The sequence below is a fragment of the Scomber japonicus genome, chromosome 10 (genome assembly GCF_027409825.1).
Source record: "Scomber japonicus isolate fScoJap1 chromosome 10, fScoJap1.pri, whole genome shotgun sequence".
Lineage (NCBI taxonomy): Eukaryota > Metazoa > Chordata > Actinopteri > Scombriformes > Scombridae > Scomber > Scomber japonicus.
Window position 1 is genome coordinate 34,422,946 of NC_070587.1, and position 26,595 is coordinate 34,449,540.

At 39.0% G+C, this 26,595-nt stretch overlaps 3 protein-coding genes across 3 annotated transcripts; 1 reads left to right on the top strand and 2 right to left on the bottom strand.

The window, feature by feature from the left end:
* Positions 1-9,563: 9,563 nt before the first annotated feature.
* On the bottom strand, positions 9,564-16,217 carry LOC128366946 (zinc finger protein 771-like). Its single transcript, XM_053327708.1, has 5 exons — positions 16,187-16,217; positions 15,864-15,936; positions 15,092-15,159; positions 9,763-11,030; positions 9,564-9,680 (listed from the first exon to the last, which is right to left on the bottom strand). Exons 1-5 carry the CDS (start codon positions 16,215-16,217, stop codon positions 9,564-9,566), a joined length of 1,557 nt encoding a protein of 518 aa, XP_053183683.1.
* A 3,493-nt stretch (positions 16,218-19,710) lies between these two features.
* LOC128366947 (zinc finger protein 771-like) lies at positions 19,711-21,539 on the bottom strand. The gene is made up of 2 exons (XM_053327709.1): positions 21,482-21,539; positions 19,711-20,972 (listed from the first exon to the last, which is right to left on the bottom strand). The coding sequence occupies exons 1-2, from the start codon at positions 21,537-21,539 to the stop codon at positions 19,711-19,713; spliced, it is 1,320 nt and encodes a 439-aa protein (XP_053183684.1).
* A 179-nt stretch (positions 21,540-21,718) lies between these two features.
* On the top strand, positions 21,719-26,361 carry LOC128366948 (zinc finger protein 239-like). Its single transcript, XM_053327710.1, has 2 exons — positions 21,719-21,818; positions 25,238-26,361. The coding sequence occupies exons 1-2, from the start codon at positions 21,719-21,721 to the stop codon at positions 26,317-26,319; spliced, it is 1,182 nt and encodes a 393-aa protein (XP_053183685.1). The 3' UTR covers positions 26,320-26,361.
* Positions 26,362-26,595: the final 234 nt, after the last annotated feature.

Sequence of the window (26,595 nt, forward strand, 5' to 3'; positions counted from 1 at the left end):
AAGGAGTATGGAAGGAAGAGGGAGCAGCAACAATATATTAGAGGAGCTTTTCTGAAATCCTCAGGTCAAGGGAGGAAGGAGGGAGGGATGGAGGAAGGAAGTAAGAAGAGAAGGAAGGAGTAAGGAGGGAGGAAGGAGGAAGGAAGGAAATGAGTAAGGAGGGAGGGAGGGAGGAAAAGAGGAGGGAAGGAAGGAGAGAAGGAAGGAAGGAAGGAAGGGAAGGAGTATGGAAGGAGGAAGGAAGGTAAGGAGGGAGGAAGGAAGGAAGGAAAGGAGTAAGGAGGGAGGAAGGAAGGAAGGAAAGGAGTAAGGAGGGAGGAAGGAAGGAAGGAAATGAGTAAGGAGGGAGGGAGGGAGGAAAAAGAAGTAAGTAGAGAAGTAAGGAAGGAAAGGAGTAAGGAGGAAAAAGGAAGGAAAGGAGTTAGGAGGGAGGGAGGGAGGAAGGAAGGAAATGAGGAAGGAGGGAGGGAGGAAGGAAGGAAAGTAAGGAGGGAGGGAGGAAAAGAGGAAAGGAAGGAAGGAAAGGAGTATGGAAGGAGGAAGGAGCAGCAACAATATATTAGAGGAGCTTTTCTGAAATCCTCAGGTCAAGGGAGGAAGGAGGGAGGGATGGAGGAAGGAAAAGAGGAAGGAAGTAAGAAGAGAAGGAAGGAAGGAAGGAAAGGAGTAAGGAGGGAGGAAGGAAGGTGTTTTCACCTTCGTCTACTGAAGGAGAGGACAGTTTCTCCCCTTTTGGCAATAACAAGTGGAACGAACAATATTTGGCACATACGAAGGTTACACAATAATATTGAGCTTTTATTGTGAAAAGCATCATAGTAGATTTTCCACTACAGTTTTCACCTTAAATCTGAGTTAAAGTAGCAGACCTATGAGATGATTCCTAATGATAGTAGTTATAATAGTTTGGAGCCAAAGTTCAGTTTACAGTGAAGGAGTGTTTTTTTAATATTATACACAAATGATATTTATATTGTCTGGAGAGGATCTTTAAGGTTTAGGAAAGATCATAGTGACTGTAAAACTAAGATTTGCATCAGCATGTAAATTACAGACGGGGAGTTCTGGTCCTCTGAAATGACCCCAACCAGGAAGTAACTTAGAGCTGCATTCTATCAAAAGGCCACCAGGGGGCGACCGTCTCTATACAAGTCAATGGAGAATTCACCAACTTCTCACTTGATTTCTAACCTCAGTAAACGTTTTCAAAATGTGTTTATGGTCTCAATCGCTAGTTTAAAGCCTTCTTCAATGCAGTATGATGTTCATTTGGGACATTTTGGCCTCTCTGATTTTATATGTGACGATAAAGCGGGGTATGCATTAGGGGGCGTGGCTACGTCTTGATTGACAGGTTGATTGACCAATGTCCTCCAGATCCAGCCCTCGTAACCATAGCAACCTCCCCGCTCCGCCCATGGCTCCGCCCCTGGCCACTCCTCATGCCCATATAAGTAGAATCCGTGTTTTTATTTTTCCCAGCATGCACCTGAAAATTTTGGAAACGGTCACTGAACGTGTTTGGCATTAAAACAAAAGTTTCTGCTAATCTATGAAGTAGATGTTGAGATATTTTTCTGTGTAAATAAACTTTTTGATCTGCCGACGTTGTGAGAGGAAAAGTTAGACCAGAGGAGTCAAAGTCATTTTCATTCAAGGGCCACATACAGACCAATTTAATCTCATGTGGGCCGGATCATTAAAAAGATGGAGGGAAGGAAGGAAGGAAGGAAGAAAGGAAGGAAGGAAGGAAGGAAGGAAAGAAGGACAGAGAAAAGAAAGAGAGAAGGAGGGAGGGAGGAAGGAAGGAAAGGAGGGAGGAAAGGAAAGGAAAGGAAGGAAAGGGGGAGGGAGGAAGGCAGGAGGGAAGGAAGGAAGAGGGAGGAAATGAAAGAAGGAAGGTAGGAAGGAATAAGGAAGGAAAGGAGGGAAGGAAAGAAGGAGGGACGATGAGGGAAGAACAGACGGAAGGAAGGAAGGAAGGGAGGAAAGAAGAATTAGACGGGGTCAGTTTGACCCGGGAGGACTACAGGAAGTTTAAATCCAGGTTAAAAACATTTCTCTTCTCCTGAGCTTATGATTGAGCTCTTTATTTTAAAACACTTTACATTTTAATCTTTCATTTGCACTCTATGTCCTTTTAATGATTTTAAAGCTAATTTATTATTTTATGCTGCAATCTTATATTTAATGCTCTATTCTAGCATTTTATTTCTCTCTTTCTATTTTTCTGTACTTTGTTTTTATTATTAGTGTGTGTGTGTGTGTGTGTGTGTGTGTGTGTGTGTGTGTGTGTGTGTGTGTGTGTGTGTGAGGGGGGGTTAATTGTATGTTTTAATGTTTCTCAAATTACATGTTTTTCTGTTTTATGTAAAGCACATTGAGTTGCCATTGTGTATGAATATATAAATAAAACTGCCTTGCCCTGCAGGCAGTGATCCAGTCTGAATGGAGGTTTAGTGTGTTGTCAGTAACATATTTAACATAATGAGTCGGTAATAGAAGGTTGTAGCTTTGCTCTGATGAATAAAAATAAACTTCATCAGAGCTCTACTGTGATTCTCTCTTCACTCTGAGCCCAGCAGTGCAGGATTCAGGTGTGAAGGCGCTCGGCAGGGAGAGCAGAGTGTGTGTTGACTGTTTGTTTGGCTGAAGGAGGGAGGGGTGCATGCTGGGAAGTATGAGTCATAGAAGCTACTCGTCCCTCTGGAGGCCTCTTCATTTCCTGAACTCAGCTGCTCCCACATCCACAAACCTTCACTTTCACTCTTTAAAGTGCTTTCATGCATCAAATTATATATAATATTATAATATAATATTATATAATAACCCCATCTCTCTTTTGACTGTTCCTTCTTTCCTTCCTTCCTCCCTCTTTCTTTGCTCGCTCCTCCTTCCATCCTTCCTTCCTTCCTCCTTTCCTCCCTCCTTACTCCTTTCTTTCCTTCCTTCCTCTTTTGTCCTTACTCCTTTCCTTCCTTCCTTCCTCCTTTCCTCCCTCCCTCCCTCCTTACTCCTTTCCTTCCTCCCTTCCTCCCTCCCTCCTTCCTTCCTTCCTCCTTTCTCCCTCCCTCCCTCCTTACTCCTTTCCTTCCTCCCTTCCTCCCTCCCTCCCTCCTTTCCTTCCTTACTTCCTCCTTTCCTCCCTCCCCCTTACTCCTTTCCTTCCTTCCTCTTTTCCTTCCTTCCTTCCTCCTTTCCTCCCTCCTTACTCCTTTCTTTCCTTCCTTCCTCCCTTCTCTCCTAAATTCCTTCCTCTTTTGTCCTTACTCCTTTCCTTCCTCCCTCTCTCCCTCCTTTCCTTCCTTACTTCCTCCTTTCCTCCCTCCCCCCTTCCTCTTTTCCTTCCTTCCTTCCTTCCTCCTTCCTTCCTTCCTTCTCTCCTTACTTCCTTCCTCTTTTCCTCCTTACTCCTTTCCTTCCTTCCTCCTGTCCTTCCTTGACCTGAGCACAACAGGAGGGTTAAACAATGTGTGTTACTGAACGTGACTGTTTGAGACTTTGGGCAGTGGTGGAAAGAAAGCAAATACATTTACACAAGTACTGTATGTTAGTTTGGTCTAAGGCAGGGGTGTCAAACATGCGGCCCGTGGGGCAGAAGCGGCCCGCTGAGGGGAGCAATCCGGCCAACTTTCTTCCATCTGTCCTTCCTTCCTTTTTTCTTCCCTACCATCCCTTTTTCCTTTCTTTGTTCCTTCCTTCCTTCCTTCCTACTTTTCTTTTTTCCTCCCTCCCTCCCTTCCTTCCATCTGTCCTTCCTACTTTTCTTTTTTCCTCCCTCCCTCCCTTCCTTCCATCTGTCCTTCCTACTTTTCTTTTTTCCTCTCTTAGTTCCTTCCTTCTTTCCTTATACTTTTCTTTTTTCCTCCCTTCCTTCCTTCCATCTGTCCTTCCTACCTTCCTGCCTTCCTCCTGTCCTTCCTTCCTTCCTTCCTCCCTCCCTGCCTCCCTCCCTTCCTTCCTTCCTTCCTTCCGTCTGTCCTCCTTTCCTTCTTCCCTTCCTTCCATCCTTCTGTTCTTCCTTCCTTCCTTCACTTTCTGCCTTTCTTTCCTTCTTCCCTTCTTATTTCCTTCCTTTCTTCCTTCCTTCCTTCCTTCCATCTTTTTAATGATCTGGCCCTCATCAGATCAGATTGTTCTGTATGTTGCTCTTGAATGAAAATGAGTTTGACACCTCTGGTCTAAGGTCACTGATTATTTTAATACAAGCAGCTTCAGTGTTGTAGTTTGTTTCAAAGTCTGACTGAAATACCTCCAGGATATTGTTTTCTGTAAGAATGGAGTTTAATGCACAGAAACTGTCTTTTCATGTATCTGACTAATGAATGTAAGGTTGGACTGTCTATGGTTGGTTTAGTAAGTCATGCTACTTGGCTTTCTTGGTCTGGCTTAATGCAGCAGCAAGTTTGGTGATGACCATTTTTTTAAAATTTATTTTTGAACCTTCATCATCAAATCCAATCAAGACTGGATTAAACCCCCCAGGACAAACTGGGCACTGAAGCTCTTATTTGCAGGACATTTTTTGGTTACCGCCGGCACTGTCTATGTTCTGCTACATAATCCTTTCCCCCCAAACACTCCTTGATACAACCTTCCCACAGTGCATTGTGGCCTGCTAAGCAATCATCACTTGCCCAGCCATCAAACTGACAAATAAAACAGCCAATCATGAGACTTAACTGCCTTCGAAACAACTTTTATTTTATTCTGATTGGATGACGCTGGTCTCAGGTGTGAACCTTGTAAATCCATATTTTACTTTGGACATAGTAGGTTTCCATCAGCAACTTTAATTATCAACGTCAAGAGAATGAGTCAAACCCTGAGTTGTTTTTCTATGCAGCCAGGCAAAAAATCTCTCTTTGTTGAGTGCCCCTTTCTGCTCAAGGGCCCCTGTGCACTTGGCTAGATTGCAGATCCAGCCATGAATCCAATAGATTTAAGAGGATTAACTGTATCAAAAGCCCAACTTGTCTAATTAACAAGAAGTGTCGGCCATAACTTTTGATGTAGCCATCACAGTTGGGTCCAGATCTAAATCCACACACACATATATATATATATATATATATATAAGGTTTTTTTAAAAGGGTGTTGTAACTGTGTGGGAGACAGATTTCATCTCTGTATTTATTTTGTTTTGGAGAATAATTTCATCTTTTATTCTGAAAGTTAAGGTCATAGGTCAATGGGCCAGTGTTTGGGGAGGTGTGTTGCATTATGGGTGAGAAGAGATATAAACAGAGAACGACAATGTGGCTACAGAGAAGACATACAGCCAGAAAGTGATTTGCATGGTTCAACAGGTGCACACGGTAACTGCTTTGTTTTGTGGTTTCAATTATTGTCATATTTTGTGTAGACATTTAGTGTGCTTTTTATTGCCATGCTTGGGCCTGTGTAGTGGGGGAAGACTGTGGATGATGAGAGGGATATTTTTTGACGTTTTGTGTTATTTTTATAGTTTTCTTGGTGTCTTGAGAGGATAAGATATAAGAATAAAAACAACTGAAGACATCAGTATGAGACGTGGCCTTATTCATTGGACCAGTGCAATTATAGGTGTTTAGATAAAAATAGTCTCATGTGATCATTTACTTACTTCTGTAACATTTAAACGAGACATGAATGTTTAGAAAGTCATTTACTTCATCATGCTGACTGTGCCTTTAAGCAAAGGGGCTGTTTTGTAAAGGTCTGGGATCTTTTTTGCTACAATAGTCAAATTAAAAATGTAAGATAAGCATTCAACTCTAGTTTATGAGTCCAATCTGTCTCTTTAAGGAACCATAGAACAAAGAGCATTCATCACTTAAATATTAGTAAATTATCCCAATGAAAAGGTTTGAGGAGCCCAAATTACCTTCACAACAGGATGCACTATGATCTGAGACTGTTTGAGCAAATCTAGTATTTTTGAATATATAAAAACATAACCTGGTGAAATGAAGTATTCGCTGAATGCATAAATATATATAAATACATAAGAGAATATAGATGAAGTCACTGGTCATTTTGTGCATTTTTATCCCATAACCTAACGTTCTAGCTTCGAACTTGATAGGAAGGTCTTTGGACGATGGGAGTTGATGCGTTGGACTCCGATCAACATTACTGATTTGATGTGCTTTGACTCAGTGGCATGGTTTGATGTTTTACACCAGAGTCTTGAAAGGGCTTGAAATTGACAAAGTCCCCATTCTCTATCATGATGATGCAAGACAGGAATGTGAGGACTTCTAGTTTCTCTCGGATTGGAGATGTGCAGATTCCCCCAGTTATTGCTGTAACTGTGGACAACAGTGAGGGAGACACACCCTTCCTGTATAACTTAATGTAGTGCATGCAGTTCCAGTTAACTTTGAGGCTGCTGTTCATTCTCTGAACTGGATGGCAGTGAACTCACAGAGTCTCAGCTCAGTCTTCCTAAGCTTCATACACTCCCTGATGTCTACTCCAGTGACAAAGAAAGTGGCCCTGTCAAATAGGTGAGGGTAGGTCAATGTACTTTGTGTGACCATGGAGGCAATGAAGGCATCTAGGGTCATCAACCCCCCCAACCCCCACCCACCTGGTGAGGACAGCTGGTGCACTACATCTGTGTCCAGTTCCTTGGCAGACTAAACTAGCTAATTGTATACAAAGTAGTATAAACTAGCTAACTGTATATAAAGTAGTGTAAACTAGCTTACTGTATATAAAGTAGTGTAAACTAGCTAACTGTATATAAAGTAGTATAAACTAGCTAACTGTATATAAAGTAGTATAAACTAGCTAACTGTATATAAAGTAGTGTAAACTAGCTAACTGTATATAAAGTAGCGTAAACTAGCTAACTGTATATAAAGTAGTGTAAACTAGCTAACTATATAAAGTAGTGTAAACTAGCTAACTGTATATAAAGTAGTATAAACTAGCTAAATATATATAGTAGTATAAACTAGCTAACTGTATATAAAGTAGTATAAACTAGCTAACTGTATATAAAGTAGTATAAACTAGCTAACTGTATATAAAGTAGTGTAAACTAGCTAACTATATAAAGTAGTATAAACTAGCTAACTGTATATAAAGTAGTGTAAACTAGCTAACTGTATATAAAGTAGCGTAAACTAGCTAACTGTATATAAAGTAGTGTAAACTAGCTAACTATATAAAGTAGTGTAAACTAGCTAACTGTATATAAAGTAGTATAAACTAGCTAAATATATATAGTAGTATAAACTAGCTAACTGTATATAAAGTAGTATAAACTAGCTAACTGTATATAAAGTAGTATAAACTAGCTAACTGTATATAAAGTAGTGTAAACTAGCTAACTATATAAAGTAGTATAAACTAGCTAACCGTATATAAAGTAGTATAAACTAGCTAACCGTATATAAAGTAGTATAAACTAGCTCCACCTCCAGCAGCTACAACAGCAACATGCTGCTCTAACACTGATGCTTCACTATTAATAATCTAATGATGTCATATATAATAATATATCACTACTTTTACTGTAATATTGGATACTACATTACTATAATACTGCAGTACTTTTACTGTAATACTGCATACTACATCACTCATAATACTGCAGTACTTTTACTGTAATACTGCATACTACATCACTATAATACTGCAGTATTTTTACTGTAATACTGCATACTACATCACTCATAATACTGCAGTACTTTTACTGTAATACTGCATACTACATCACTATAATACTGCAGTACTTTTACTGTAATACTGCATACTACATCACTCATAATACTGCAGTACTTTTACTGTAATACTGCATACTACATCACTATAATACTGCAGTACTTTTACTTGTAATGGAGTATTTTTACACTGTTCTATTGTATTTTTTTTTTTTTTACTTAAGTAAATGATCTGAATATTTTTAGAAAGTGTGATAGAACTGCAAATAATGTTCACTGCTTTTTTCCAAATCAAAGCTTCAGTTTTTATGGAAACCAGAACCAGAAAAAAGGAAGAAATCACCACCACAAATATATAAGTTTTTTTTAATTAAATTGTTATGACCTTCCACAACAAACCATATGAGTGTTTTTGATTTATTTAGATTAATTTTAATATACTATTATCATTATTATTATTATTAACATTACAAATATGTATAATTTCCACCGAACAACACAGTGATGTTTAAATTGTGATTAAATCTAAAACTATGACCAACAGGTTTAACATGATCTGAACTGAGGAGAGATCACCACCTGCTGGAGGAAACCTGCCACTGCTGGTTTCAGCTTTTTCTATTTCAACTGTTCAACCAAACTAATTATCTCTGTCTGACTGTCTAGTCAAAAGACCTGAAGTGGTAAAAACCCATTACCAGGTACCACCTTTTTGCTCTCCCACCATCTCCACATACCTACAACCATCATGGTCTGGTTACAACAAGCGGAACCAAAGAAAGACACACTATCTGAAGCTGTTAACACGTTAGCTGCTTGGTATTGTGCTTGGAAGAAGTCTCTCTGCATCACACGGAGACATTTTATTGTAATGAAGCAACAATGACTTCTCTACGATAATAAAAATGGTTAAGGTTCGTTACCAGGAGTTATCAAATGTGGAGTCAAACAGGGCTGACCCATTTCTCTTTAAGATAGCTTCTTTCCATCTTTGTCAAAAAATCATTTGTTGCTAACTTGAATGTACTTGGTAGGCCAGTAATTATTAGCCAACTAGCAGATGATACAACTGTTTTACTAGAAGTCCCCAAAATTCTGGAAATAATTCATTCTTTCTCTAAGGCCTCTAGTCGACAGCCAAATTTGGCTGGATGTTCATGAATGGATATTCCCAACGATTCCTCATCTTCAAAGCTTCTCCCAAAAGGACATTATTTATGGACTTGTCATGGAAGGTAGGAGGGAGGGAGGAAAGAAGGACAGAGGAAAGAAGGAAGGCATGAAGGAAGGACGAAGGAAAGAAGGTAGGAGGGAGGGAGGAAAGAAGGAAAGAAGAAAGGGGGATGGAGGAAGGAAAGAAAGAGAGAAGGAGAGAGGAAGGACATGTGGAAGGAAGGCAGGAAGTTTAATGTAAAGGACAAAAAACATGAAAAAGATAACTTCATAGATGTAGATCTTTGTCTATTGGATTCATAACATTTACCACTTTAAGTATGATAGCCACTGTTGTGCATTCGTTGTTAAGGAAGATTTTAATATCTGAAAAACAAAAGTTGATAGTGTTGTTGTTGACAATGTACAACTTGCATGAAAATAGTCTGACCTCCTCTTCAGGCAGAATATTTTACATTCATTTACAAAGATGTTGGTAACCATTTGCCTACAGGACGTTCAGCTTGATTGTTTATGGATTGTCTTTGTTGGCACATGCTGCCATTATACGTTTATACGTGTTTTATCCATATTCACAGCTGAATCCTGCAGATAACAGAATCTTTTCTTTGTGGCAGCAGGTTCTTCTCATGTAGATTGTAAAGTCATCACAAAGTCTGAACGCTCTCCTGGAGGTTCTGCAATAATGTAGTTTCTCATCTGAATGAATTCTTGTGAGTTTTTTCATATATGGCATCAGACAGAATCTTTTTCCATGTGTTTTCTCATGTGCATCTTCAAGTGATGAGTATATCTGAACTCTCTCCCACAAGTTTTGCAATTGTACGACTTCTCACTTGTGTGTATTCTCATGTGTCGTCTTAATGCCCATAGCTCAGGGAATCTTTTCTCACAAGTGTCACATGCATACGGTCTCACCTGTGTGTGTCATAATGTGCACTTTTAATTTTCCTAGCTCAGTGAATTTCTTCCCACAAGTGTCACATGGATATGGCTTCTCACCTGTGTGGATTCCCATGTGTCGTTTTAATGCTGAGAGCACATAGAATTTTCTCCCACAAGTGTTACATGGGTGCGGTTTCTCACCTGTGTGGATTCTAATGTGCGCTTTTAATTTGCACAACTGAGAGAATGTTTTCCCACAAGTGTTACATGGGTATGGCCTCTCACCTGTGTGTGTTCTTATGTGTCTGATGACTGCTTTCATTTCGCGAAATCTTCTCCCACAGGTGCTGCAGGAGTACGGCTTCTCACCAGTGTGTGTTCTCAAATGATAATTTAATGTTCCCACCCTAGAGAATATTTTCCCACAGGTGTTACATGTATACGGCTTCTCTCCTGTGTGTGTTCTCAAATGACGTTTTAATGTTCCCACCCTAGAGAATCTTTTCTCACAGGTGTTACATGGGTACGGCTTCTCACCTGTATGGACTCTCAGATGTCTGTTAAAATTGCACTTGCGTGCAAATGATTTGCCACAAGTGTCACATTTGAAACACTGTTTCCCTGTAAAAGTATTACTCTGAATCTTTAAAGTGGTAGACTTGTATTCAATGTTGTGAATTTCTCTACTATGATGTCCCCTCTGTGGTTTTGGTTCTGCTTTTCTTGTTGATCCTGAGTCTTCATGTTTGCCTTCTTTGTGATCTTGGAGATTATTAGAGTTGTGAGAGAGGAGCTGCTCGTCACTGTCTGGTTCAGGTTTCTTAGAGGTTTTAACTGTTTGTACTGACATGCTGACAACCTGCTCTTCCTCTGCTGCCAACTGAGTTTCATCAGGACTCAAGTCCAGAGTCTGATCTTTACTTTCCTCACAAGTAGGAGTCCACATCAACGTTTCTGTCTCCTCCTTCAGTACCAGCTGTTCTCTCTCCAGACTGGTGCAGGGTTCCTCCTGTTCCTCTTTAATCTGTGGAGGCTCTGGTTCCTCTTGTTCCTCTTTAATTTCTGAAGGCTCTGGTTCCTCTTGTTCCTCTTTAATCTGTGGAGGCTCTGGTTCCTCTTGGTCCTCTTTAATTTGTGGAGGCTCTGATTCCTCTTGGTCCTCTTTAATTTCTGAAGGCTCTGGTTCCTCTTGTTCCTCTTGAATCTGTGGAGGCTCTAGTTCCTCTTGGTCCAGACTTGAGTTCCTCTCCTGGTCACAGAGCTGCTGGTCAGTGAGAACCTCCTCCTCCTCCTTACAGACATGCTGCTGTGGGAGCTCTGGAAGGACAAAGAGGAAAGAATGAAGAGAAACTCGTGTACCACTTTCTGATAAGACATCCTTTATAGAGGCTTTATAAGCATTGATTAATGACTTACTTAATGGTCCTTTATAGACACAACACAATTTTTGGACACATTTTGTACAATTCTGTATCATTCTGTATAGTTCCTAAATATTATAATTGACACACAACACCTATCCCATATTGTAAGTAAGACCTTATTTATGTTTTTAGTTATGTTCTACTGGCTTTCAGTGGTGCCTCATTTGTTATATACGTTGCACTGTGGAAAGTGACATTTTACTTCCATTTATGCAAGCAGTAAGTAATAATAAAGAAGTTAAACTTCAATCTAGAGCTAGTCTAGTGTGTCTGGGTAGAGAAATTGCATTATTCATGATGTCATACATGTAATAAATTGGTTTTGATGCCAATGTGTGGCTTTAATATGAAACTGCCACTGTGCTGGTGTTTTATGGTTGGCCAGCAAAGTCTCTGCGTACCTAACCCACTAATAAATCTGTGGTGTAGTCTGTTTCCTGCAGTCAATAAGTAAGACATGTTCCTGAATTGTAATATATTACAATGGTGAATAGGATTTAAAAACGTTCAACTGCCTGAAGGGACTGTGTGAGATACTGTACACTGGTCATACGTGCAAGAAAAATAACGTAAAAGGCTTTTTAAAATGAAGGAAGTGGGTACATGTCAGACTAGCAGCTAGCATTAAACAAGGTAACATGACCATGCAGCCCTATACACCCAGGCCTAATCATCTGTCAGATATGTTTGTGGAGAATGATATTATACGCTCCTGTAGGCCAACTGTCAACTACGGAAGTAATTCATGAAGAACTTGAATTTTGATTTAGACCTGGTTCAATGTGTCTGGATGGAGAGATATGAAATCGACTTTTTTATGGTTTCATAAGAAAATTAAAGGTTTCTCTATTGTGAAAGTGGTTTAAACAGCACCTTTTACTACAACGTCTGAGACTTTTTTCAAATGTAAATGTTACAGAAATAGTATCAACCGCTAAATATCATTATTTATGTTTCCCTTAACTTTCCCCTTAACGCCCAAACAGAAACTGACTTCAGTGTCGTAGAAACCCGAGCAAATAACAAAAGCTATTCATTTGAATCACTGCGGTGGTATATAAAGCTGACTGTTGTAGTTTATTTCATAATAATTAGAGTTTTACAGACCTGTTCTGTGTAACTTTATTTCAGGTTTCCAAACGATATCCAGCAGTCTGCGCTGACGGTTGATCTCTTCTTCGTACTCTGAGATAGTTGTTTGAAAATGTCGGAATATTTCTTCAGCAGCAGCAGTTAGTCGCTCGTTGATTAACTCTCTCAAACGCTGACCTGAAGTCATTGTTGCTTCTTTACAATAAAATATCTCCGTGTAATGCAGAGAGACTTCTTCCAAGCAAACTACAAAACGGCAGACGTTTACTCCAGTTCTGATGTTACACTTTAAAGCTTCCGACTGCAGAATCATATGGTTGTGTAGTTCCGCTTGTTTTGTTCTTCCGTTTTTTCTTCTTTATAGTGTTTGATGAAGTCCTGTAACCTCAGATGGGAAATAATTACTTCTTCTTGGGGATCTGGCTTCTCTGGAGAGCTGTTTCATTCAAAACCCTAACCAAACTGTACACCACCTTCCCAGTAACCAGACACCCACCATCCAAAAAGTACATCACAGATTCAGTCCACCTGCATTGCCACCCAATGAACATTGCATGCAACCCCGTCAACAGCACTGATGTTCAGTCAACATTGCGGGAGCCTTGTGTTTGATTAATCTCTGTCAACATATCAGATATGGACTTGCATTTGATTTCTCATGTAGTTAAAGCTGCGGATGAATATGTGCATATGACTGAGTTGTTGTCCTCTACCCACCAAAGTGTCCATAAAACTCTATGTCTGTTTTTAATTCTCAATTCAGGAATGGTTACACCAATTTCAGCCTCTCTCTGGATCATCTGACCTGTCTGTGTGAATCTGTAACTATGAACTCCACTCTTGTTGCATTATGAGACATAACTTCTGATTTCTATATTTTGTTCTTATTCAGTTCCATAGCTCAACATCAGGTTCTGGGATTATTATTATTATCCATGATGTTACTACTAACCAAAAGACTTGATGGCACGAATTAATATATATATAGCCATATACATGTAACACCTGTGGGAAAATATTCTCTAATATAACCAACTTAAAATTGCACATGAGAACACACACAGGTGAGAAGCCGTACCCATGTGATACCTGTGGGAAAAGATTTTCTGAGAGGAGCAAATTAAAACGACACATGAGTCTCCATACAGATGAGAAGCCGTACAATTGCAAAACTTGTGGGGAAAAGTTCAGATATACTACCCATTTGACTAGACACATGAGAACACACACAGTGGGAAAAGATTCTGTCTGATGCTAGATTTGAAAAGATCATTGATGGCAAGTGTTCACCAACATCTTTGTAAATGAATGTCAAATATTCTCCATGAAGACATCAGAACATTTTCATGTAAGTTTACATTGTCAACAACGCTGTCAAGTTTTGTTTGTCAGGTTTTTGTTTCACATAAAGAAATAAACTCATTATGAAACACAATAAACCTCAGTTTCACCTTCAAAGAGTGCAGGACTGGCTGTGTAGTAGGGAGTAATCTTACTAATCATCTGGTGTATGCTGATGACTTAGTCTTTGTATCTCCTTACAGTGCTGGATTACAACAAATGCTCAAAATCTGCTCAAATTATGGTATGCAGTATGACATCAAATTCAATTCTAAAAAGAAAGTTGTCATGATTGTTACAACCAAGGAAGATCAGAATGTAATGATAGGTGTTTCCATAAATTGCCACTAGGTGACAGTGTAACCATTGGTGATAGTAGGAAAACACCAGGAAATTGTGAAGAAGAAAAGGAAATGTTGAAATGAAGTGAACAATAAATGAGCTGGCATAGCTAGCATAATGTTACAAACTGGATATGTTTATTTTTAAGAATTAAGAAACATCACATTAAATGTAGAGAGTACATCGTTAGGGCTGACCTGTATGATGATGATGATGATGATGATAATGATAATGATGTGCAGCATCAATGTTACAAAATGTATGTACAAACATGCTGGCATACAAGTTTAACATGTGAACAGATGATGTAAAGACAGCTCTTTTTAAAGCATATTGTACTCCACTCTATACAGCCCATCTTTGGTCCAATTACAGCAAAGCAAAAACGTAGAAGCTTCAGGTTGCATTCAATGATGAATTTATAATTCTGATTAAACTTCCAAGGTAGATGAGTTCTAGTCACATGATTGTTTTTAACAATGTCCCTAACTTTAATGCTGTGTTAAGGAAGTTAATGTACAGAATCATGGTTTGGTTAAATTAACCAAAAAAATTGAGGTTATGATGGCATTAGCTCAGCCTACACAAGGTGACACAAAATACTCTTCTTGTTTTTGGAAACATTGGAACACATGTCTGTATCTGTTTTAACTCCATATATATTTATACTGTCTAGTCCTTGTGTTGTCTTGTGTTTTATTTATCTTATTAATTATCTCATTTTACATTCAACTGGCTAATTAATGACCTTATTAACCACAAATACATATAAATAATAAAACAGTTAAAGCACATACTGTGGCTGCATTGACAAATACATAAAAATGATCAAACTAATTTAAATGCACTGAAATAATCAACAAAAGCATTACATTACCATAGCAACATGCCTAGATGTATTTCATCTGTCCCTGACACAAGTCTGTCAGTTATATGAACCTGCATTATCTAGAGCAACATATGCATAAACTTGGTCCAAACCCGGTGTTTGAACACTTTTAAAACTCAACATGTGACCAAATGTTCTTCCAACGTCTAGGCAGTATGCTGACCAATTTTAAGTTGTTTTTCACATTATTTTACATACCAGTGGAGCAGTAAGCACCAAACACGGTTTCAGCAGTGTGCGGCTACTTCAAGCGCCACTTTATTGTGTCTCTGGTCTGCAGTCAGGGGTACTTGGCTCCTGTGGAGTAACATGGGCTTGAGTTACAGGTTTCTTACTGAACCTGCTATCATAGTGCCACCTATGGTCACAAAATGGAATAACAACAATATGTAATGTTTGGGAGTCTCACTTAGAAAGTAACTAATTATATGTGTTTTTAAATGTAATGACATAAAAAAATAAGGGGGGTGTTAGTTTCTTGTAACTTCTAATAAGAGGCTTTTTTCCCTCCCTCTACACTCTCCCCTACTTTTTAAAGATGTCTCGTGACATCTAGAGCTACAATAACAAGTTAACTCACAGTCACAAATTTCATTCAGGGGAAATCATTAGTGCCTAGTTTGTTAAGTATCTTGGCTATCATACATCAAGTTGTAACTATGTGCAAGTCCAGACTACTGGCCTTGGCACATAGTTGGTGTCCAGTAGGACGAGACTTGGCATCCCAGTGCTTGACATAGGATAAGGTACACACTGGAACACAGCGTTGTCTCCAGGAATCAATGGCTGATATGAGGGTTGATCTAAACTGTTATAAGTGAACATTCACCTGGGTCGTGGCACACGACAGTTTGTTCATTTGGTGGCTCCAGATCAGGCTCCCCCTCTGCTGAACTTCCTGAGGTACTTCTGTCTCCTTCACACTGTGTTAATCTGGTGGTGTTTGTGACTGTTCTGGCATGTGAGCTGCTTCTTGCACTGTAGTAATAAACCTACAATTTTTCCTGACATTCTTTCTTTTCTTTTTTAACAAGGTCCTGGATTTTTTGTCACAGGTAGTACCATACCAGCTTTACCCTCTTTTCCATCTCTGTCTTCTCCATATCCTGAGCCTCCAACCATCTACTGAAGCACTCTTGAAAAGAGAGGGGGAAAACAGGTTAAGAATCAGTCTTGTTTGATGATTATTGTAATTTGTGCCCTGTGATATGAACAACAAAATAGTTTGAACATTCACTATGATTGTATCAAATACAATACAAAAGTGTGCTACGTCACAGGTGTGCACAAATACACCTGCATCACCTGTCTGGCTTGAATGCTTCTACGCAGTTTTAATTTGTTGGTTTCAGATGACATTCCGTCTAAGGAGATATACAGCATACCTTTGAGGGTTCCCAGCTGTTGTGGTGCCATATGAGGCTTTACATCAACTTTATTTGTTGGGCATTCCTTCCCAGACACACTTTTTCCCCCCCAACTCAACTGTGGCTCATATGGCTACAGCCAATTCTGTAAAGAACAGTGAGTCCTTCGTTGTAGACTGGATCTTAAGCATTCAACTCTAGTTTATGAGTCCCATCTGTCTCTTTAAGGAACCATAGAACAAAGAGCATTCATCACTTAAATATTAGTAAATTATCCCAATGAAAAGGTTTGAGGAGCCCAAATTACCTTCACAACAGGATGCACTATGATCTGAGACTGTTTGAGCAAATCTAGTATTTTAGAATATATAAAAACATAACCTGGTGAAATGAAATATTCGCTGAATGCATAAATATATATAAATACATAAGAGAATATAGATGAAGTCACTGGTCATTTTGTGCATTTTTATCCCATAACCTAACGTTCTAGCTTCGAACTTGATAGGAAGGTCTTTGGACGATGGGAGTTGATGTGTTGGACTCCGATCAACATTACTGATTTGATGTGCTTTGACTCAGTGGCATGGTTTGATGTTTTACACCAGAGTCTTTAAAGGGTTTGAAATTGACAAAGTCCCCATTCTCTATCATGATGATGCAAGACAGGAATGTGAGGACTTCTAGTTTCTCTCGGATGGGAGATGTGCAGATTCCCCCAGTTATTGCTGTAACTGTGGACAACAGTGAGGGAGACACACCCTTCCTGTATAACTTAATGTAGTGCATGCAGTTCCAGTTAACTTTGAGGCTGCTGTTCATTCTCTGAACTGGATGGTAGTGAACTCACAGAGTAGGTCAATGTACTTTGTGTGACCATGGAGGCAATGAAGGCATCTAGGGTCATCAACCCCCCAACCCCCAACCAACTGGTGAGGACTGCTGGTGCACTACATCTTTGTCCAGTTCCTTGGCAGACTAAACTAGCTAACTGTATATAAAGTAGTATAAACTAGCTAACTGTATATAAAGTCGTGTAAACTAGCTAACTATATAAAATAGTATAAACTAGCTAACTGTATATAAAGTAGTGTAAACTAGCTAACCGTATATAAAGTAGTATAAACTAGCTAACAGTATATAAAGTAGTGTAAACTAGCTCCACCTCCAGCAGCTACAACAGTAACATGCTGCTCTAACACTGATGCTTCACTATTAATAATCTAATGATGTCATATATAATAATATATCACTACTTTTACTGTAATACTGCATACTACATCACTCATAATACTGCAGTACTTTTACTGTAATACTGCAGTACTACATCACTATAATACTGCAGTACTTTTACTGTAATACTGCATACTACATCACTATAATACTGCAGTACTTTTACTGTAATACTGCATACTACATCACTATAATACTGCAGTACTTTTACTTGTAATGGAGTATTTTTACACTGTTCTATTGTATTTTTTTTTTTTTTTACTTAAGTAAATGATCTGAATATTTTTAGAAAGTGTGATAGAACTGCAAATAATATTCACTGCTTTTTTTTCCAAATCAAAGCTTCAGTTTTTATGGAAACCAGATCCAGAAAAAAGGAAGAAATCACCACCACAAATATATAAATGTTTTTTTAATTAAATTGTCATGACCTTCCACAACAAACCATATCAGTGTTTTTGATTTATTTAGATAAATTTTAATATACTATTATCATTATTATTATTATTATTATTACAAATATGTATAATTTCCACCGAACAACACAGTGATGTTTAAAGTGTGATTAAATCTAAAACTATGACCAACAGGTTTAACATGATCTGAACTGAGGAGAGATCACCACCTGCTGGAGGGAACCTGCCACTGCTGGTTTCAGCTTTTTCTATTTCAACTGTTCAACCAAACTAATTATCTCTGTCTGACTGTCTAGTCAAAAGACCTGAAGTGGTAAAAACCCATTACCAGGTACCACCTTTTTGCTCTCCCACCATCTCCAGATACCTACAACCATCATGGTCTGGTTACAACAAGCGGAACCAAAGAAAGACACACTATCTGAAGCTGTTAACACGTTAGCTGCTTGGTATTGTGCTTGGAAGAAGTCTCTCTGCATCACACGGAGACATTTTATTGTAATGAAGCAACAATGACTTCTCTACGATAATAAAAATGGTTAAGGTTCGTTACCAGGAGTTATCAAATGTGGAGTCAAACAGGGCTGACCCATTTCTCTTTAAGATAGCTTCTTTCCATCTTTGTCAAAAAATCATTTGTTGCTAACTTGAATGTACTTGGTAGGCCAGTAATTGTTAGCCAGCTAGCAGATGATACAACTGTTTTACTAGAAGTTCCCAAAATTCTGGAAATAATTCATTCTTTCTCTAAGGCCTCTAGTCGACAGCCAAATTTGGCTGGATGTTCATGAATGGATATTCCCAAAGATTACTCATCTTCAAAGCTTCTCCCAAAAGGACATTATTTATGGACTTGTCATGGACAATTACAAAGAGGACTTTCTGGTTAACAACATTTGAACACTTGGGAAATTCTTAAAAACAAGTCCAAATATATGAAGGTGAAACCGAGCTTTAATGTATAGTATAATGTATTTGACAAATATATTAATGGATAATGAGTTTCTCTCTTAACCCTCCTGTTGTGTTCGACTCAAGGAAGGAAGGGAGGAAGAAAGAAGAAAAAGGGGGGGGGGAGTAAAGGAAAGAAGGAAGGAAGGGAGTAAAGGAAAGAAGGTATGGAGGAAGGAAGGAAGGAGAGAGAGAGGAAGGAACGACAGAAGGAAGAAAGGGGGATGGAGGGAGCAAGGAAGGACGGAGGAAAGGAGGGAGGAAGGTAGGAGGGAGGGAGGAAAGAAAGACAGAGGAAAGAAGGAAGGCATGAAGGAAGGACGAAGGAAAGAAGGTAGGAGGGAGGGAGGAAAGAAGGAAAGAAGAAAGGGGGATGGAGGAAGGAAAGAAAGAGAGAAGGAGAGAGGAAGGACAGATGGAAGGAAGGCAGGAAGTTTAATGTAAAGGACAAAAAACATGAAAAAGATAACTTCATAGATGTAGATCTTTGTCTATTGGATTCATAACATTTACCACTTTAAGTATGATAGCCACTGTTGTGCATTCGTTGTTAAGGAAGATTTTAATATCTGAAAAACAAAACTTGACAGTGTTGTTGTTGTTGACAATGTACAACTTGCATGAAAATAGTCTGACCTCCTCTTCAGGCAGAATATTTTACATTCATTTACAAAGATGTTGGTAACCATTTGCCTACAGGACATTCAGCTTGATTGTTTATGGATTGTCTTTGTTGGCACATGCTGCCATTATACGTTTATACGTGTTTTATCCATATTCACAGCTGAATCCTGCAGATAACAGAACCTTTTCTTTGTGGCAGCAGGTTCTTCTCATGTAGATTGTAAAGTCATCACAAAGTAAAGAAAGCTCTCCTGGATGTTCTGCAATAATGTAGTTTCTCATCTGAATGAATTCTTGTGAGTCTTTTCATATATGGCATCAGACAGAATCTTTTTCCATGTGTTTTCTCATGTGCATCTTCAAGTGATGAGTATATCTGAACTCTCTCCCACAAGTTTTGCAATTGTACGACTTCTCACTTGTGTGGATTCTCATGTGTCGTCTTAATGCCCATAGCTCAGTGAATTTCTTCCCACAAGTGTCACATGCATACGGCTTCTCACCTGTGTGGATTCCCATGTGTCGTTTTAATGCTGACAGCACATAGAATTTTTTCCCACAAGTGTTACATGGGTGCGGTTCCTCACCTGTGTGGATTCTAATGTGCGCTTTCAATTTGCACAACTGAGAGAATGTTTTCCCACAAGTGTTACATGGGTATGGCCTCTCACCTGTGTGTGTTCTTATATGTCTGTTGACTGCTTTCATTTCGCGAAATCTTCTCCCACAGGTGCTGCAGGAGTACGGCTTCTCTCCTGTGTGTGTTCTCAAATGATAATTTAATGTTCCCACCCTAGAGAATATTTTCCCACAGGTGTTACATGGGTACGGCTTCTCTCCTGTATGGACTCTCAGATGTCTGTTAAAATTGGACTTGCGTGCAAATGATTTGCCACAAGTGTCACATTTGAAACACTGTTTCCCTGTAAAAGTATTACTCTGAATCTTTAAAGTGGTAGACTTGTCTTCAATGTTGTGAATTTCTCTACTATGATGTCTCCTCTGTGGTTTTGGTTCTGCATTTCTAGTTGATCCTGAGTCTTCATGTTTGCCTTCTTTGTGATCTTGGAGATTATGAGAGTTGTGAGAGAGGAGCTGCTCGTCACTGTCTGGTTCAGGTTTCTTAGAGGTTTTAACTGTTTGTACTGACATGCTGACAACCTGCTCTTCTTCTGCTGCCAACTGAGTTTCATCAGGACTCAAGTCCAGAGTCTGATCTTTACTTTCCTCACAAGTAGGAGTCCACATCAAGGTTTCTGTCTCCTCCTTCAGTACCAGCTGTTCTCTCTCCAGACTGGTGCAGGGTTCCTCCTGTTCCTCTTTAATCTGTGGAGGCTCTGGTTCCTCTTGTTCCTCTTTAATCTGTGGAGGCTCTGGTTCCTCTTGGTCCTCTTTAATCTGTGGAGGCTCTGGTTCCTTTTGGTCCTCTTTAATTTCTGAAGGCTCTGGTTCCTCTTGTTCCTCTTGAATCTGTGGAGGCTCTAGTTCCTCTTGGTCCAGACTTGAGTTCCTCTCCTGGTCACAGAGCTGCTGGTCAGTGAGAACCTCCTCCTCCTTACAGACATGCTGCTGTGGGAGCTCTGGAAGGACAAAGAGGAAAGAATGAAGAGAAACTCGTGTACCACTTTCTGATAAGACATCCTTTATAGAGGCTTTATAAGCATTGATTAATGACTTACTTAATGGTCCTTTATAGAGACAACACAATTTTTGGACACATTTTGTACAATTCTGTATCATTCTGTATAGTTCCTAAATATTATAATTGACACACAACACCTATCCCATATTGTAAGTAAGACCTTATTTATGTTTTTAGTTATGTTCTACTGGCTTTCAGTGGTGCCTCATGTGTTTATATACGTTGCACTGTGGAAAGTGACATTTTACTTCCATGTATGCAAGCAGTAAGTAATAATAAAGAAGTTAAACTTCAATCTAGAGCAAGTCTAGTGTGTCTGGGTAGAGAAATTGCATTATTTATGATGTCATACATGTAATAAATTGGTTTTGATGCCAATGTGTGGCTTTAATATGAAACTGCCACTCTGCTGGTGTTTTATGGTTGGCCAGCCAAGTCTCTGCGTACCAAACCCACTAATAAACCTGTGTTGTAGTCTGTTTCCTGCAGTCAATAAGTAAGACATGTTCCTGAATTGTAATATATTACAATGGTGAATAGGATTTAAAAACGTTCAACTGCCTGAAGGGACTGTGTGAGATACTGTACACTGGTCATACGTGCAAGAAAAAGAACGTAAAAGGCTTTTTTAAATGGAGGAAGTGGGTACATGTCAGACTAGCAGCTAGCATTAAACAAGGTAACATGACCATGCAGCCCTATACACCCAGCCCTAATCACCTGGCAGATATGTTTGTGGAGAATGATATTGTATTCTCCTGTAGGCCAACTGTCAACTACGGAAGTAATTCATGGAGAACTTGAATTTTAATTTAGACCTGGTTCAATGTGTCTGGATGGAGAGATATGAAATCGACTTTTTTATGGTTTCATAAGAAAATTAAAGGTTTCTCTATTGTGAAAGTGGTTCAAACAGCATCTTTTACTACAATGTCTAAGACTTTTTTCACATGTAAATGTTACAGAAATAATATCAACCGCTAAATATCATTATTTATGTTTCCCTTAACGTTCCCCTTAACGCCCAAACAGAAACTGACTTCAGTGTCATAGAAACCCGAGCAAATAACTAAACCTATTCATTTTAATCACTGCGGTGGTATATAAAGCTGACTGTTGTAGTTTATTTCATAATAATTAGAGTTTTACAGACCTGTTCTGTGTAACTTTATTTCAGGTTTCCAAACGATATCCAGCAGTCTACGCTGACGGTTGATCTCTTCTTCGTACTCTGAGATAGTTGTTTGAAAATGTAGGAATATTTCTTCAGCAGCAGCAGTTAGTCGCTCGTTGATTAACTCTCTCAAACGCTGACCTGAAGTCATTGTTGCTTCTTTACAATAAAATGTCTCCGTGTAATGCAGAGAGACTTCGTCCAGGCAAAACACCAAGCAGGTAACGTGAGGTGTAAGACTTTTAAGCTTCCGATAGCAGGCTCGTGTGTCTTTGGTTCCGCTTGTTGTAACCAGATCATGATGGTTGTAGGTAATGTGGAGATGGTGGGAGAGCAAAAGACCTGGCATGATCATAAATTGTGCTGTTGCAGTATAAGGGCAAGTTGGAAAGAATCAAGATGGTGCTGGACGCTGCCAGGAGATACTTGAACGTAGTAGACATATCTGGAGAAGATCTAGAAATTACACTCACTGAGGGAAGAATTTGCATCAACTCTGTTAAGTCTGGATTATTGAATGGAAAATGTGAAGAGTTGAATCACTTTGGGTGGACACTGTAAATAGTTTGCACTATGAATCCGTTACAAGAATAAAAGAACAGAACTTATAAATTCAAATGTGATGTGAAGTCTGACATTAATCAACTTTGTTTTTTGTTTCCTGCAACTGGAGATCTCTCCAAAATAACCACAACCATTCCTGGTATTTCCATGTTGTTTTATCTCAGTAATTTAAATCATCTAAACACTAACTCACCCCTGTGTGTTTCAAGATGTTGTCTATGGATCTCCTGTGCCTGGGTATTAACCATTTGAAATTCTATACAAAAAAATCAGATCCTTTATTTCATTTGTCAGTTGAGGTTTTAGAAAATCTTCTAGTTTTAATATTTTAATGTGAGTTGACTGACTGGGTGTCTTCGACATACTGCTACTATACTGTCATATACATGATAAAAGACTGAACATCGTCTTTTAGCAGCGAAATCCAACTCCAACTTTATGTCCTTCTTAATCATTTTCCAGGAGAGTTGCCGTTTTTTGTGCCTTTCAGTTTTCAGAGATTGATAAAAGTCTGATGTTTAAAGCGATCAGAAAGAAATCAAATCAATCACACAAAATGTATTTATTTATATTTGCATTTGCATAAAAATCACTGACACTGACAGAGAAAATCACTGTTTGCCAAAAATGGTGAGACGAGAAAAAACTGAAATCAGCCATGTCAGCTTTTCTCCAGCAGGTGGCGATCTGTCATCAGGCTTTAAATATAAGCATACAGAGGAAATTGGTATTATTAATATTAATTCGTGCCATCAAGTCTTTTGATTAGTTGTAACATCATGGATAATCCCAGAACCTGATGTTGAGCTATGGAACTGAATAAGAACAAAATATAGAAATCAGAAGTTATGTCTCATATGCAACAAGAGTGGAGTTCATAGTTACAGATTCACACAGACAGCTCAAATGATCCAGAGAGAGACTGAAATTGGTGTAACCATTCCTGAATTGAGAATTAAAAACAGACATAGAGTTTTATGGACACTTTGGTGGGTAGAGGACAACAACTCAGTCATATGCACGTATTCATCCGCAGCTTTAACTACAATGAGAAATCAAATGCAAGTCCAGATCTGATATGTTGACAGAGATTAATCAAACACAAGGCTCCCGCAATGTTGACTGAACATCAGTGCTGTTGACTGGGTTGCATGCAATGTTCATTGGGTGGCAATGCAGGTTGACTGAATGTACTTTTTGGATGGTGGGTGTCTGGTTACTGGGAAGGTGGTGTACAGTTTGGATAGGATTTTGAATGAAACAGCTCTCCAGAGAAGCCAGATCCCCAAGAAGTAGTAGTCATTTCCCATCTGAGAATACAGGACTTCATCAAACACTATAAAGAAGAAAAAAAGGAAGAACATAACAAGCGGAACTACACAACCATATGATTCTGCAGTCGGAAGCTTTAAAGTGTAACACCAAAACTGAAGTAAACGTCTGCTGTTTTGTATTTTGCTTGGAAGAAGTCTCTCTGCATTACACGGAGATATTTTATTGTAAAGAAGCAACAATGACTTCAGGTCAGCGTTTGAGAGAGTTAATCAACGAGCGACTAACTGCTGCTGCTGAAGAAATATTCCGACATTTTCAAACAACTATCTCAGAGTACGAAGAAGAGATCAACCGTCAGCGCAGACTGCTGGATATCGTTTGGAAACCTGAAATAAAGTTACACATAATAGGTCTGTAAAACTCTAATTATTATGAAATAAACTACAACAGTCAGCTTTATATACCACCGCAGTGATTAAAATGAATAGGTTTAGTTATTTGCTCGGGTTTCTACGACACTGAAGTCAGTTTCTGTTTGGGCGTTAAGGGGAAAGTTAAGGGAAATATAAATAATGATATTTAGCGGTTGATATTATTTCTGCAACATTTACATGTGAAAAAAGTCTTAGACATTGTAGCAAAAGATGCTGTTTAAACCACTTTCACAATAGAGAAACCTTTAATTTTCTTATGAAACCATAAAAAAGTCGATTTCATATCTCTCCAACAGACACATTGAACCAGGTCTAAATTAAAATTCAAGTTCTTCATGAATTACTTCCGTAGTTGACAGTTGGCCTACAGGAGAGTATAATATCATTCTCCACAAACATATCTACCAGGTGATTAGGGCTGGGTATCTTTTAAGAAATTACGATACCAGTACCAATCTATAAGTACCCTTAAAGTGATACTGATATCTACTGAGTGCTTCATGTGAAAAAACACATTAAACTGCATAAAATGTCACCACTTGTGGTATCTTACTGGGGCCAAAATGAGGCTTCAGCAGTCTTTTATTTGCAAACAGAAGAACTGACATGTAAAACATAGATCCACATTTTTATAGTCAGAGTTTCATATGCCATAAAACTTAACCAGTCACAGGAGGTGTAAAGCCTTTATAAAGGATGCCTTATCAGAAAGTGGTACGAGAGTTTCTCCTCAGTCTTTCCTCTTTGTCGTTCCAGAGCTCCCACAGCAGCATGTCTGTGAGGAGGAGGAGATTCTCACTGACCAGCAGCTCTGTGACCAGGAGAGGAACTCAAGTCTGGACCAAGAGGAACCAGAGCCTCCACAGATTAAAGAGGACCAAAAGGAACCAGAGCCTCCACAGATTAAAGAGGAACAAGAGGAACCAGAGCCTTCAGAAATTAAAGAGGAACCAGAGCCTTCGGACATTAAAGAGGAACTCTGCACCAGTCTTGAGATAGAACAGCCGGTACTGAAGGAGGAGACAGAAACCTTGATGTGGACTCCTACTTGTGAGGAAAGTGAAGATCAGACTCTAGACTTGAGTCCTGATAAAACTCAGATTGACAAGTCTACCACTTTAAAGATTCACAATAATACTTTGACAGAGAAACCGTGTTTTGAATGTGACACTTGTGGGAAATCCTTTGCGGTCAAGTCCAATTTGTGCAGACATCTCAGAGTCCATACAGGTGAGAAGCCGTATACATGTAACACCTGTGAGAAAAGATTCTCTCAGCTGAATACATTAAAAGTGCACATGAGAACACACACAGGTGAGAAGCCGTTTCCATGTAACACCTGTGGGAAAATATTCTCTAATCTAACCAACTTAAAAGTGCACATGAGAGTCCATACAGGTGAAAAACCGTTTTCATGTAACACCTGTGGGAAAATATTCTCTACGCTGAGGCTATTAAAAGTGCACATGAGAATCCATACAGGTGAGAAGCCGTACCTATGTCACACTTGTGAGAAAAGATTCTCTATGCCGAGTGCATTAAAACTGCACATGAGAACACACACAGGTGAGAAGCCGTACCCATGTGATACCTGTGAGAAAAGATTCTCTCAGCTGTGCACATTAAAAGCACACATGAGAACACACACAGGTGAGAAGCCGTACCCATGTAACACCTGTGAGAAAAGATTTTCTGAGAGGAGCAAATTAAAACGACACATGACTCTCCATACAGATGAGAAGCCGTACAATTGTAAAACTTGTGGTGAAAAGTTCAGATATACTACCCATTTGACTAGACACATGAGAACACACACAGTGGGAAAAGATTCTGTCTGATGCCAGATTTGAAAAGACTCATGAAAATACATTGATGGCAAGTGTTCACCAATTTTTGTAAATGAATGTCAAAAATTCTCCATGAAGACATCAGAACATTTTCATGTAAGTTTACATTGTCAACAACGCTGTCAAGTTTTGTTTGTCAGGTTTTTGTTTAACATTAAGAAATAAACTCATGAAACACAATAAACCCCAGTTTCACCTTCAAAGAGTGCAGGACTGGCTGTGTAGTAGGGAGTAATCTTACTAATCATCTGGTGTATGCTGATGACT

Coding starts and splice junctions, on each gene's coding strand:
- LOC128366946 (XM_053327708.1), bottom strand. CDS start 16,217: ATGGCACCACAACAGCTGGGAACCCTCAAAG. Junction 15,160..15,863: donor AAGAGGGTAAAGCTGGTATG/GTACTACCTGTG, acceptor TTGTGACCATAG/GTGGCACTATGATAGCAGGT. Junction 11,031..15,091: donor TGTTACTCCACAGGAGCCAA/GTACCCCTGACT, acceptor TTGTCCTTCCAG/AGCTCCCACAGCAGCATGTC.
- LOC128366948 (XM_053327710.1), top strand. CDS start 21,719: ATGACCATGCAGCCCTATACACCCAGCCCTAATCACCTGGCAGATATG. Junction 21,819..25,237: donor GCCAACTGTCAACTACGGAA/GTAATTCATGGA, acceptor TTGTCGTTCCAG/AGCTCCCACAGCAGCATGTC.
- LOC128366947 (XM_053327709.1), bottom strand. CDS start 21,539: ATGTCTTACTTATTGACTGCAGGAAACAGACTACAACACAGGTTTATT. Junction 20,973..21,481: donor CAGGTTTATTAGTGGGTTTG/GTACGCAGAGAC, acceptor TTGTCCTTCCAG/AGCTCCCACAGCAGCATGTC.